Source organism: Dromiciops gliroides, chromosome 5 (assembly GCF_019393635.1).
Source record: "Dromiciops gliroides isolate mDroGli1 chromosome 5, mDroGli1.pri, whole genome shotgun sequence".
Lineage (NCBI taxonomy): Eukaryota > Metazoa > Chordata > Mammalia > Microbiotheria > Microbiotheriidae > Dromiciops > Dromiciops gliroides.
In genome coordinates, this window is record NC_057865.1 from 52,300,358 (window position 1) to 52,313,695 (window position 13,338).

Below are 13,338 nucleotides of genomic sequence, written 5' to 3' on the forward strand. Positions count from 1 at the left end.
CTAACACAATAATTATTTTCTCTCTGAGGATCAGGGTGATGTCATGGAAAGAGCGCTTCTGGTTTAGAGTCCAAAGGCCTAAATTTAAACAGTCGAATTCTGCTATAATTTGGGCAATCATTTTACCTCCTCAGATTTTGTTCTATTTTGTTTTTAATCTGTAAGATGAGAAGACTGAATGAAATAGCCTCAATGATCTCTCAAAGCAGTGTTATGATTAGAATCCACATTTTTCCATAGAAATTCCAAGGAACACAAAAGGGAAGTTCCAAATTCGATCCCCAACAAAAAAATCACCACACTATCTTATTGGTGGGAAACAAAGATTTTATTTGTGTGTGTATTTGAACCAGGGGAAAAGCTAATGAAACTAAGAAATAATAGTACTACCTACATTCAAAGTCTACTTTTGTCTTCTCTTTTTTTCTTCCTTACTCTTTTTTTTTTTGAGGGGGGGGGTGAAGGGAGAGATTAAGTGTCTAGGGAGGGCAGAATATAAGGAAGCTATTCATGTGCTTAATATTTATTTCTATTACCACAAAGATCTAACACCTCTTATTAGAAAGAGATGGGGACAGCTAGGTGGTGCAGTGGATAGAGCACTGGCCCTGGATTCAGGAGGACCTGAGTTCAAATCCAGCCTCAGACACTTGACACTTACTAGCTGTGTGACCCTGGGCAAGTCACTTAAAAGAGAGAGAGAGAGAGAGAGAGAGAGAGAGAGAGAGAGAGAGAGAGAGAGAGAGAGAGAGAGAGAGAGAGGTGGAAAAGGGTGAAAATTGTTTGGAACAGGGTAAAGGAGGAATCTGCAACTCAATTAGGATAATAAGAGGTAACAATGTTTTGAAAGTGCATGTGACTAGGATTTGGAAAACCTGGGTTCAACTCTTAGGTCTTTCATTTGCTATATGGCTGTGGGCAAGGTACTTTACCTAACTTGACCTTATCATCTTCAGAATTAAGATGTCATAGGGTTAGAGGGTCATAGATCTAAAGATAGAAGAGCCATCATGTAGCCCACCTCCCTCATTTGACAGTGGAAGGAACTGAGGATAAACTAGCCAGCCTCTAGCTTTAACATTCTCTAACTTTGAAACCAAGCTAGCAAAGTAACTAGTACTCAGTTTGCCCAAGTATTTCCAGGTCCTACATTTCTACATATCCATAACATCATCTTCTTTATGACTCATCCACATTTTCTCTCCCATACCCAGGTCGGAAACCAATTCAATAGAATTCAAAAGTGTATTGAGCTTCTACTATATCTGGACCATGTCGCTATCATTACAAAGATTTTATTTTTAAGGTCTTAATCTCTAAACTTAAAGGGATGACAATCAAGTGGGCAAATGGACATTTACTCAAAGAAAAACCAAAATTAGAATAACATTCATTCATAGGAGAGGTAAAACTAGGAAGAATTAAATATTCAGGGAAGAAACAATTACTTATAGCAGCTGAGTTGGGCCATAGAGGAAGGAAAGAATTTTAAGAGACAGAGAAAGAGATTAAGTCCATTCTGAGCAAGAGGAATATAGAGGGAAGAAAATAAATTATGAGGTCAGGGAAGAGAAAGTAAAGTTTGATACAGTCTGTCAAGAAGAGAGAAATAATGCTGAAAAATGTAGGATGGAGCTGGACTATGGGGGTGGATGGGTGGGCTTTAGGTGCCAATAAAAGAGTTTGTATTTTATTCAGTAGACAATAAGGAGTGACCCCATTCTTTTTTAAGGGGGGGTAGTGGGGAAAGTAGAAAAGTAATTGAATCAACATTGTGAATGAGCAAAATTATTTTGGCAGTTAAGCAAAGTTGAAGAGGTAGGAAGTCTAGGAGATTATTCCAGTTAGAGGGATCAAAGTTCAATTTCAGATTGAAAAGGATCAATGTACTATGTACCCAGAACTCTTCTCCATAACTTTTTCTGCCATTTATCCTCAGGCAAAGAGATCAGAGACATTTCACTAAAACAAACATCAAGAGATGGATTTTCTTAGTGAAGATCAAGGCACCATTGTTTAAGAGAGGGTTCCCTCATACTTTTATAAAAATGAAGGGATTTAAATAGCCCATCTCTAATGTGCATGAGTGAATTTGTGGTCCTTCACTGGCACCATACTACCAGTAATGGACTCCCAAACTTATTTGTCATGGATCTATCTCACAGGTTATTAGCCCAATGCTTCTAGGATCCCCAGAAACTTTTATACAACCATTCTCTGAGTAGCTAAGAGGAAAATGCATCTTGGTACCACAAAGTCACATGATCAGACAATTTAATCTGATTACTGGTGACTGATACTCAGCATACTCAATTGAATCCAGGATATTATCAATTTGGATGCTCTATCCATTTAAATCCCAATCCATTAAACCCTACCTATCCTGTATGATTCTTGCCTATGTCCTCCAACACGCCAAGTTTATCCACAGACATCAACCAACTGTTCCAGTGGAATAGCTTCTTTTTCACACAGACATCTTTTAGGCTAGATTTCCTTAAAGTTTCTTGTTGGTTATATATTTCTTTTTCACACAGACATCTTTTAGTCTAGATTTCCTTAAAGTTTCTTGTTGGTTATATATTTCTTTTTCACACAGACATCTTTTAGGCTAGATTTCCTTAAAGTTTCTTGTTGGTTATATATTTCTGGCTCCTCATCCAAAACAATTGCTTCTCCATTGCCTTCTGCGTGTTGCTCATTTTTTGTTTTGGGGTTCCCCCACAAAGACTTGCAATCACAGCACAGCAACACATTATTGGTATTAAATAGATGGGACTTGAATTCTGGGAGAGGATTTGGAGTCAAAGGACCGTTGCAACTTTCCCATTCTACTTCCGTTTAATTTTTGGACCTAATTTGCTGTGGAAAACAATCTGCAGAAAAGCTAGAAACTTTCCCACAGTGAGAAAATTTTGACTTCCCAATAATGTCTCAACCAGATTCTCTTGACTACTTTGACAATCCCTAACTATGAAGAACACACTTCTCCCCCAAGTCCTGCCCATTCATACACCCATTTCCTAAAGTTCTAAACTCCTCTCATGTCGCTGAGCATCACTGGAGAAAATTGCAAAGTTACAGTGAGTTGATGCAATACCATTTCATTCCCCTATGCCAACTAGGCAGCATGGTGTTGTGGACAGCGAGTGGGCCTCCAAGTCATATAGACAGGTTCAAGTGCCACCTCTCATACACTCTGACCATGCAATCCTAGACAAGTCACAACCTTTCAGTGGTCTAAGATGCTCTTTAAGAATATAAAGAGAAAATGTGCTGACCTGAATGAGTAGTAGTTGCCTTACTGGGGAGTTCCCTATATCAGTAAAATCATAGGTTCTTCCTCTATAACTATCCAGAATTGAGTGCCCACTGCTGCTCAGTGGACCTTGTGTATTTTCTCTTGATTTCCTATCAAATCCACAGCAGGGGGATTTGGAGGGGGGGGGTTAAGGAGAGCCTTCTTTCAGCCTACCATCCCTTTGAAGTATCATAGAATTTCTTGCCTCATCATTACCAAATTTCATGAAGGAATGCTACTGCTACTATTTCCTCACTTCCCACTCATTCCTCAGCCACTTGACATCTGGCTTCAAGTTTCACCATTACACTCAAACTGTTCCCTTTAACAGCAGCAAGCAATGCCTTCCTAAATATCAAAAACAATGACCTTTTTTCCTCGATCCTGATCCACTTTGTTCTCCCATTCTACTGGGAGATGTGTAAGTGCTTAAGAGATGCATAAAGTGCACAGCTTTGAGGACCAACATTCTCCTACATGACACTCCACCTCTAGTCTCTGTCTTTGTACTGGTCATCGTCCATGCCTTCTTACCTCTACCCAATAGGGTCCCTTTCTTCCTTAAAGACACAGCTCTCAACTGCTAGTGCCCTTTCTCCCAAATTACCTTGTATTTAACTTATATATACTTTTGTCTAATAACTTGATATTTATAATGTTTATTTTTTATATGTTTTTGTCTCCTCCATTAGAATGTTAGCTGCTTGTAAATAGGAATTGCTTCATTTTGGTTTTTTTTTTTTTTTAGTGAGGCAATTGGGGTTAAGTGACTTGCCCAGGGTCACACATCTAGTACGTGTTAAGTGTCTGAGGCCAGATTTGAACTCAGGTACTCCTGACTCTAGGGCCAGTGCTCTATCCACTGTACCATCTAGTTGCCCCATTGCTTCATTATTTATATTTCTACATCCAGCAGGCAGCTCGGTGCTTGGCATATAATAAGAACTTAACAAGTACTTGATAATTGCTTGATCGGACTATTATCTATAATTAGGGGTTTCTCTATATTGGATGTACTGAACGTACCAGGGATGTGCAGACTGGAGAAGAGAGGACTTGGGAAGACATTAGAACTGTTGGCAAGTATTTGAAGGGTTGTCTTGTGGAAGAAGGAATAGACTTTTTCCTGCTCAGTCCCAGAGGGCAGAATTAGGAACAATGGGTGGAAGTTTCAGAGAAGCAGATTTGGGGTTGATATAAGGAAAAGTTTCTAATGATTAGAGTTATCCAAATGTGGGGTGGACAGCTTCAGAAGGTAGTGGGTTTCCTTTCCCTGAGTAAGAGTTGGATAACTACTTGTCAGGTATGTTGTAGAAGGAAATACTGTTCGGGTGTGAGTTGAACAAGTTAAGTTTTGGGGGTGAGGGGGTCTCTTCCAACTCTGAGATCGTTATTTGGATATACAATCCAGATAACCTGATGCTTCTGCCTGGCTGATAGGTGAGTACACTAAGTGCTTAGCTAACATGATATAGTAAATCAAATAGGCTTTCTGTTTATTTAATTAATAGTCAACAGACAATAAATAATAAGCACAATGGGAGTTTACATTCTCTACACATTTCAGTCAACTATATGATGATAAAGATCTAGTCCATTTTGGAATACTGCTCATGAGGAGCTAGCAATCACTTTCTTATGCCCACACTGAAAATGAGCTTTGAACGTGTGCATATATTATTTTGATATAAAGTTCCTATAGTTGAGAAAGTAGGCATATACTTCAGTTGCTGTTGATATTCTCTTGCCTGTATTTTTGGGGTAAGAAGTTCCAAGACTTTTCCCCTCATGCCTTTGGTATCTATATCATCTATATCTATATCTATGTCTATATCTACAGTATATATATACTTAGAGAATCATTTTACTTTCAGCATGGACTGCCTCTGTCCATCCTAGGTCTAATCCAGCTGCTTTTGCCATTTTGTTTTCTTCAGGGTTAATTCTATTTCCTTTGGAACAATACGTATTACTATGATACTAGCACCCAAATATAGTGGCCCCACAGTCTTTGAGTTTGTTGTAAAAAATGTTTGTAGATTTTTTTCTGTCTTTTGTCTTTGTCTTTTTTTATAATTTCATCCTTAAATGATCTCTAGTCCACTTTTCTTACTTTCTTACCAAACTTTCTTTAAAGTGCTTTTCCTTCATTGCTTCTCACAGTTTCATGAAGCTGTACTGCTCATAATCCTCTACTTCATATTCTGTGAGATTTTACAAGTAAATTTATATTATAGTGGGGCAGCTAGATGGCACAGTGGTTAAAGCACTGGCCCTGGAGTCAGGAGGACCTGAGTTCAAATCCGGCCTCAGACACTTAACACTTACTAGCTGTGTGACCCTGGGCAAGTCACTTAACCCCCACTGCCCCGCAAAAACAAACAAAAAAAAAAACCCACAAATTTATATTATAAACTAGTACTGCCTTTGGATGCCATATATCCCAGCACGATAAGATTATGATAGATGATTGATCATTTTTAGACTCTTTTGATCTCCTCATTGTGGGAATTGATTTATATTGGTAAAACTTCCTTAGGAAATTGATAAAATCTGTGTCAATGTACTTTCCTCCAAACATTTCCCATTTTTTCATTACTAGGGTATTTAAATAGTTTAGAAATTGTTTTAATTGTATATTATCCCTTTTAAAAATTATTTTTATTCTTTCTTCCAGCTTCATATTAATTTTGAACTTTGTTCTACCAAGTCAGGGATCTGATGGTACACAGACAGCTGACTGTCAATGATTCCTAGCTAAGTAAAGGGAAATCTGTTACATTTTCTGACTGTTCAAATGTAATAAACTTATTTTTATACTATCTGATAACTGCCATATCTAGCAACTTGAGGTTTTATTAAATTCTTAGCAACCTATTGTATAAAAAATATGATTAATAGATAATACATTAAATAGTTTTAAATCATAATTTAAAAGAACAACAACATTAACCTCAAGCTAGAAGGAGATTAAGGTTTAAGATTAAGATTAAATGATCCTAATTCTCTTGAGGAGAAAGGAACTAAATAAAAAATCATGCTTTGAATGTAAGATTCCATTTTAAAACATTAGGGACTTGGGAAGAGAGAGAAGAGAGGAAGGATGGAGGGAACAAGGGAAGAGCAGGAAGACATTTTTGATTGTCTCTATCTTCCATAGAGCTGCCCAAGTGATATTCCTAAAACATAGCTCTGACCACGTCACTCCCCTGCTCAATAAACTCCAATAACTCCCTATTACCTCTAGGACCAAATGAAAAACTTCAGTTTGGCTTTCAAAGTCCTTCACAGACTCGCCTTATAATTCACCAGTCCCCTTCATCCATAGTCCATCCAAAAAAGGCCTTTTTGCTGTTTTTCCCAAATGACATTTTATCTTTGGTCTCTGGGATTCTGCTCAGACTTTTGCCAATACCTAGAATGTACTTTCATTCATCTCTGCCTTTTAGAATATCTCAAATCCTTCAAAGCTCAGTTCAAATGTCCTCTCCTAAATGAGACCTTTCCCAATTCCCCCAATACTAGTTTCTCCCTCCATTAATGCCACATATACATTTTGAACATATTTATTTATGTACAAATTGTCTCTCCAGCTCTACTGTAATGTCCTGGAGGGCAACAAATCAGGAAGCATCTATTAAAGCCCTTATTTTGTGCCAGGTGCTGTGTTAAGTGCTAAGGACACAAAAGCAGGGCTATTTCATTTGTATCTTTGAATCCTCAGCACTTAGTCCAATGCCTAGAAGCTGTAAATGCTTAATAAGTATTGATTGATTGACTGAAGAAATCTGATGTCGTGCACATTGCTAAGAATAAGGATGATCTTCTGAATGGGTCAGTTTAAATATGACCCCTAGCAATTCAATTTAGTAAACACTCATTAAGCCCCTACCATTTGCAAAGCATTGTGCTAGATGCTGAGCATGTACAGAAAATCTGTGACCTTCAGGGCCTTACATGCTACTGCATCTGACAGCTGAAAGTTACTGAAGGAAGAATATTTCATTGTTCAGGTAGTCACTGTGGGGTTGAAAGTCTCTAATAGGATAATAAAGTCTTCTAAGTTTTATTTATAACTCCAGTCTGCAAAAGGAGATTGAAAACATAAATACCAACTTCATAAAAAAGCATATTCCACGTGATCAATTTTAACAAAGCAATTAAAAAGGCAGAACTGTATCTCTAATGAAATCCTACAGCTACATTTAAATATGAAATGATACAAAAGCTATTTATGACATTTAAATCGGGACATAGCTTGTTTTTTTTTCCAAATATAAATTTATCAAGTAAAACAAAATGCAAAATGGACTTAGGTAAAAAAAAAATTCCCCTGAACACACTATATCAGATTTACTTATTTGGTATTATTAAATGTCACTAATACATGGTTTAATCAGAGTAATATAATGAAATAAGCTCCTATAAAGCAAAGAATAAATTTTAAAGTTTTGCTTTAATGTCAATTTAATTGAATTATACCACGACAATGGAGTTTCTGTGGAACACTGAATAGATTTATCTTCTTTCTTGCTTGATTTTGGCAGGTTTCATGCCTTTCTTCTATTTATACAGCAATTGTGTGAAGCAAAGCATTATAGCGGTCCAGAGAGGGAAACATCTTTTTTAAAAATCAGAACTTGGGGGGAAAAATGTTAGTCGAATCCCATTTTGTACTATGCTAATTGCCTTCAATTAGTGCAACTCTAAAACAAACAAATTACAACGTGGACAAATAGAATCAGAATCCTAGAATCAGAATTGCTGAACATACAGGTTATGCATGCTACATATTAGTGTAGCTTCTATACTGTATGTACTTACATATACTTGTGCTTGGGCTATTCCTTACCTTGGCTCTTGAAGAGCTGACATTTTCCATATTCTCAATGCTGCAGATACAGTTCTGTGAAACCTTTCGGCAGGCCACTCTGATATAGTCCCAGAAGCTACGAGGGCTTTCATAGCCAAACCAGGTTACTTGACCTTTGGGAAACAAATTACAATATGGGGGAGGGGGGAAAAGTAAAATAAAAACTAGATTGGAAAGTTCAAAATGCCAGAATTCTTAAATTCCATAAACTGAAGAGAAATAAGCTGGAAGAGCAGTGGAATGAGAGTCAGGAGACCTGGCTTTGTGTTTACCTTGGGCAAGTCATTTAATTTTTCTGTGCTTCAGTTTTCTCATTTCACATGAGGAATTGGATTAGATTATCTTCAGTGCCTACCTAAGCTCTAAAATTCTGATTTTTAAATGGTCTATTTAATAGATTATTTACTGATACAGAGACATGATATCATTATGACTCCAGCTGTGCTCTAACCAGTCAAAATTTCTCAGCTTTAATTTATTCAGATATAAAATGAAGATTAAAAAACCAGCCACCTTCCTGTTATAAATAATTCAGAACTAATGTACTTTGTAAATTGTTTTGAAATAAGCGTGCTCTAGTTCTGTTCTTCTAATTAAATGCCCTTCCTACTCAATTCTCTCAATTGCCCCCTCTCTACTACTTCTCTCTTCTATCCGGAATTTTTTCACCTGCCTAAAATTCTCACTTTTGGGGTGTGATTGAAGGTTTTGAGAGGGCTATCCACTCATGTCTGTACTGGTTTAAGATCCATGATGTATTGTCTTCTCAATAATTCCATTATGTGGGTGATGCACCTTTTTATCCCATTAGACGAGAAATCCGAGGCTCAAGGAAGCCATGTTAATTCAGCCAATGTCACATAGCCAACAAGCATATGAGTTAAGTCTCCAAACCCACCACATTCTGTGAATTGATTAAACATCTGCTTATGTGGATGATATGGAACAAGGTGATGTGTAAACTACCACTGTCAGTATGAATATGTATTTGTCATTTGTTCTCAAATCATGGTGGTAAAGTATCTGAGTCCCTGCTCTTTTCATTTCTCTGGCACTTACTGGTTCCATGTGGGGCAGTTGAGGGTCTGTGACGGGAAGAGTACTGCTTGCTTTCATATTCACAAGTTTTAGACTTCAGCTTATATTTTTAGTTCTTCCTCTCAACCCTTACCTTACTCCCAAAAGATGCAGGCGGCTGTCCAGAAACCCCAAGAGTTAACTGTCCCAGTTAATGATTTGGAAACTATCTTAGCAACAGCAACAGGCCAGTTTAGTTAGTGTGCATTGAGAAATAAAAAATTCTTATGCTGCAGATGGGGAAATCTACATAAACTATATAGGTTGATTTAAATTGTGAAGAAAGATACAAAACATAGGTTTTCATGGATATGGAAACTAGAACCTTTTTCAAAGTACTTGCTTCAGTAGCAAGTAGTATGTTTCTCAAAAAGATTTAGCCAGTCCCTCTAAGTGGCTATCTGTAGATACAAGGCAATTAGATTTTTTTTCACTTGAACTAAAAAGTTACTATTACTGAATTACTTGGGAAGGCTTAGTCTTTTAAGATACTTTTCATATAAATTTGTTGTAGTAATATAAACATTACAGTCTAATCATTCATATTATTTTGTATTAATATATAAAGATAGATTTTCATTTCTAGTAAAGGTACATAAAAAAGACACAGCCTTCCTATTTCTAATAGAGGGAGGAGGATATGTCCTTTTATTTTTGTGGAAGTACAGGAAATCTTTCAGAAATACTACTTAAGCCTTCCCTCCTAGACTCTGACCAATCAATGGTATCTGATTCCAGCTCCAGCTATTTTTCCTGGGCCCATCCTGTCTTCTTATTTCTTTTAACTTCATAGCTTCTTATGCAAAGTATAGCTACAAAAACAACTCCTTCCTTCAAGAGGTAGCACCTATGGTCTGGGGGAAAAAAATCTGAGGAAGGACAACAAAGAGCATCCCCCAACCTCCAACAAGAAACCAGCTGAAGAAAGAGAAGATACAGCAGGGGAAGCAGGACCAAAAGGACAAAGAAAAAGGAAACCATGGAGGGTACATACATCTCAGGCTCATATCTATGATGCAGATGGATTTCCTGGAAGGCTAGAGGCACAGTCAGAGAGAAACCGGAGGACTGGGTCTACCATGCACCAAATGAATAAGCAATTTATTTGTAAAAGACCACAGAAATCCAATAGAGGCATGAGAGCACATCTGACTTCTCACAAGCTGCTTAATAATTATTTTATAAGGCATTCCTTACAGCCATTCTGCAAACAATCCTTCCCATTCTAGGATGAAGGAAACACAGTGAGACTAAAGTGATCAGATCTACTTGAGTCAAAGAATGAACCCATTATAGAGCCAAGAATGTAGTCTGAGCTGCTCCCCTATCTCAACAGCTTTCTATTTACAGACTTTGACCCAAAAAATGGCGGTATATTCCTTCCAAATACTGACAGGAAAGTCAGATACACTAATAGTTCGAGAGAACAATAGCAATATGACTTCCAAGGTCCTGGAATAAAATAAAGTACCTTTAAAATATTTTCATCCACTTATCAAACTGTATATAAACCTTAGAATTATAGTTAGACTATCCTTTCAATATCTAATACAAGTGTTGTATTTTAGAAAAAAAGCCAGAAATATTGAGTTTATATTTAATTGCTTGAGATATTAATAATTTGCAGACATTCCTTTTTGTATAATATATTATCTACTGAGCAAAAAATATATTTGGCTTTTAATATTTAATCTAAGCAGGAAGGTTAAATGTAAAGTCAGAGGGATGAATGTCTAATCATCCCTTCTAAAAGCATTAATTAACTAATCAATTAATCAATTAGAGAAAGATAATTGGAAAAAATATTGGTTTTCCATGGGTAAAAGAATCCCCCCAAAATAAAATCAATGCGTTATAGAACTTCAAATTTCAAGTTGGGGGAAATTCTAGTTTGGGGAAATTCTAATTACTCCTGACAGGAGATATTGCTGAAACCTTTTAGAATTTGTCAACAGACTTCAGGGATCTTTCTTCCAAGGAACTTCTCTTTGATAAGCAATAATGAAGCAGATAGAGTGTCTCCTTTTTTCACCTCATGCACTCTCTCTGACTGGGTTTTGGCTGGTTTGTTTGGTTTTTTGAAAAATATGGTTTTTTTTGGAAGGACAGTGTCCTAAATCTTCACGAATGAATAAAAATGATTGGCTTTTTTCCTACTATTCTAATGCTAGCTTACGATAGAGAATAAATTCACTGAGCATGTAAATTTCCACAATTCCTAACGATTATGTGATACTAAATGTATTTTAATATCTTTCATCAGTATGTTTCTTTATCTATTTTTCTGACTAGGCTGATGCTGTTTTAGAATAATGACTTCAAAAGTGCAGGGGAAAGTCCTCTGACGTGGCTCTATATCTCCAAAGTACTGCAGAACACCATCACTAGATAGCTGCTGTTGTTGTTGTTATTATTATACGCCTCTGTGCTTTATTCAAACCAGATTTCTTATTCTTCCCTTTGTAGTAGGGCCTAATGTTCGTATCACATAAAAATGTTCTGGCCAATTTAAATTCTGCTGTTGTAAATTTTAATGCAAGACTTGGTTTCAAGGAATGTAACATTTAAGGTGAGTTTCTTTTCATAAATGAGCAACACCAGGGAAATAAAGCTGTGGTCCCTTTAAAAGGCCAAGGTTATTCTGATAATGTGTTCTGAAGACCCCTGAGATTTTAAGATCCTGAGGCAGTTGCCTATGCAGAAATTCCTTTGCATCATAATTTTAATCCTTTTGGGATTTCATCCTTCATTTTCATCCTGTGTTTGAGACTAGGATTCTGTACTCCATCTCTCCTAAATTTCTCTGCAGATAACTTAAAACTAATTTGGTATTTTAAATCTCTTTTAATTAAACAAATTCACATTTTTTTCCAGTGGGAAAAACTGGTTTTTAACATTTTTATTCTGTTCATTCTTGATTATGGTTTATACTTACTAAGCTTAGTACATAAAACCACAACTGAAAATTAATTCCTTTAAAAGAGAAAGACCTAAGTAATAATACTCAGAAAAGAAAGACAAATGAGTTTCTTTCATCCCAAGGTCATATCCAAACACAGCAGACTGATAGATCTAAATTATTTATAGTTGATTCATAATAGCTCGTTAGGATAGTATTTCTATGTCCTCCCTATTTACAGGGCTATGAAAGTTGACTGTGAAAAACTGGACCAAGTAAATTGCTGGGTCACATGCAGCTGACCAATCTAATATTCACAGCCTTAGTCAAAGAAATGTTGGTTATTAAGGTATGAAACCATAAGCTTCAGTATACTGGGAGGCTACTATACAAAAATAAAACTAACAAGAGTTAAGTAATTTGAAAAGTTCATGATGAGCCAAGTCAATTCAATTTCTATGCCTTTGTCTACAGAGTTTGCAAAACTAGCATAAAGACCAATTTGTTAACTTTACCAGATAAAATTTAGAAAATGCCATTTGTTGAAATGAAAAGTATGCCTGGTTGCAGCTTTCCTCAGCTACAAACAACACTTTTCAGTATGATCGCTTTCCTTGGGTTGTTGAAAATATCTGAATGGTACATGCTGCCTTCCTTTTACTCAAAATAGACCCTTTCTCCCCCCGCCCCAAAAAAAACCCCACCCTGACAGACAGCATCTAAGATTCCTTCCATATTTGGCTTAAAAATTTCTGTGCTTCCAAATTTTAAACATCCCCCAAAGACCCAATAAACCAAGCAAAGAACTTGCCTTCTCTCAATAATTTAAATAGCATATAAGGCAGGCTTGAAAGCTGGCCCCTAGCTTGTTTTTAAGGTTAAAAAAAAGCATAAAAACAGCCTGTAAATTTGATTGAAATTGATCATTTCTTTTAAAAATTCACCTAGCAAGAGGGAATCGTAAGACAATTTTTTATGACAAGTTCTTCTCTGCTTTCCACTGTCACTACTCACTCCTTAACCATCCTGAGTCTGAAGAATTTGAAATCTGGTAGTTAAGGGAAGGTGTTAGTCTATATGTGATTTTATTGGAATATGCAGTTCCCTAATTAGGATTCAGGAAAAGCAGATTCTATTGCAGGGTCTGTCTCTCCTTCTAAAATAAGATATGTACTTCTCTACTACACA

The 13,338-nt window shown here is 36.5% G+C and overlaps 2 protein-coding genes across 6 annotated transcripts in view; one reads left to right on the forward strand and one right to left on the reverse strand.

Annotated features, from left to right (window-relative positions):
• RUNDC3B (RUN domain containing 3B) overlaps positions 1-13,338 on the reverse strand; it is a 115,150-nt gene that overhangs the window by 56,369 nt on the left and 45,443 nt on the right. For all 4 annotated transcript variants that reach the window (XM_043965971.1, XM_043965969.1, XM_043965970.1 and 1 more), the window contains one exon: positions 8,154-8,287. In XM_043965971.1, the coding sequence (XP_043821906.1) occupies positions 8,154-8,287 (134 nt within the window). The remainder of the gene's footprint in view (positions 1-8,153; positions 8,288-13,338) is intronic.
• ABCB1 (ATP binding cassette subfamily B member 1) overlaps positions 1-13,338 on the forward strand; it is a 210,255-nt gene that overhangs the window by 3,017 nt on the left and 193,900 nt on the right. The window lies entirely within an intron of this gene.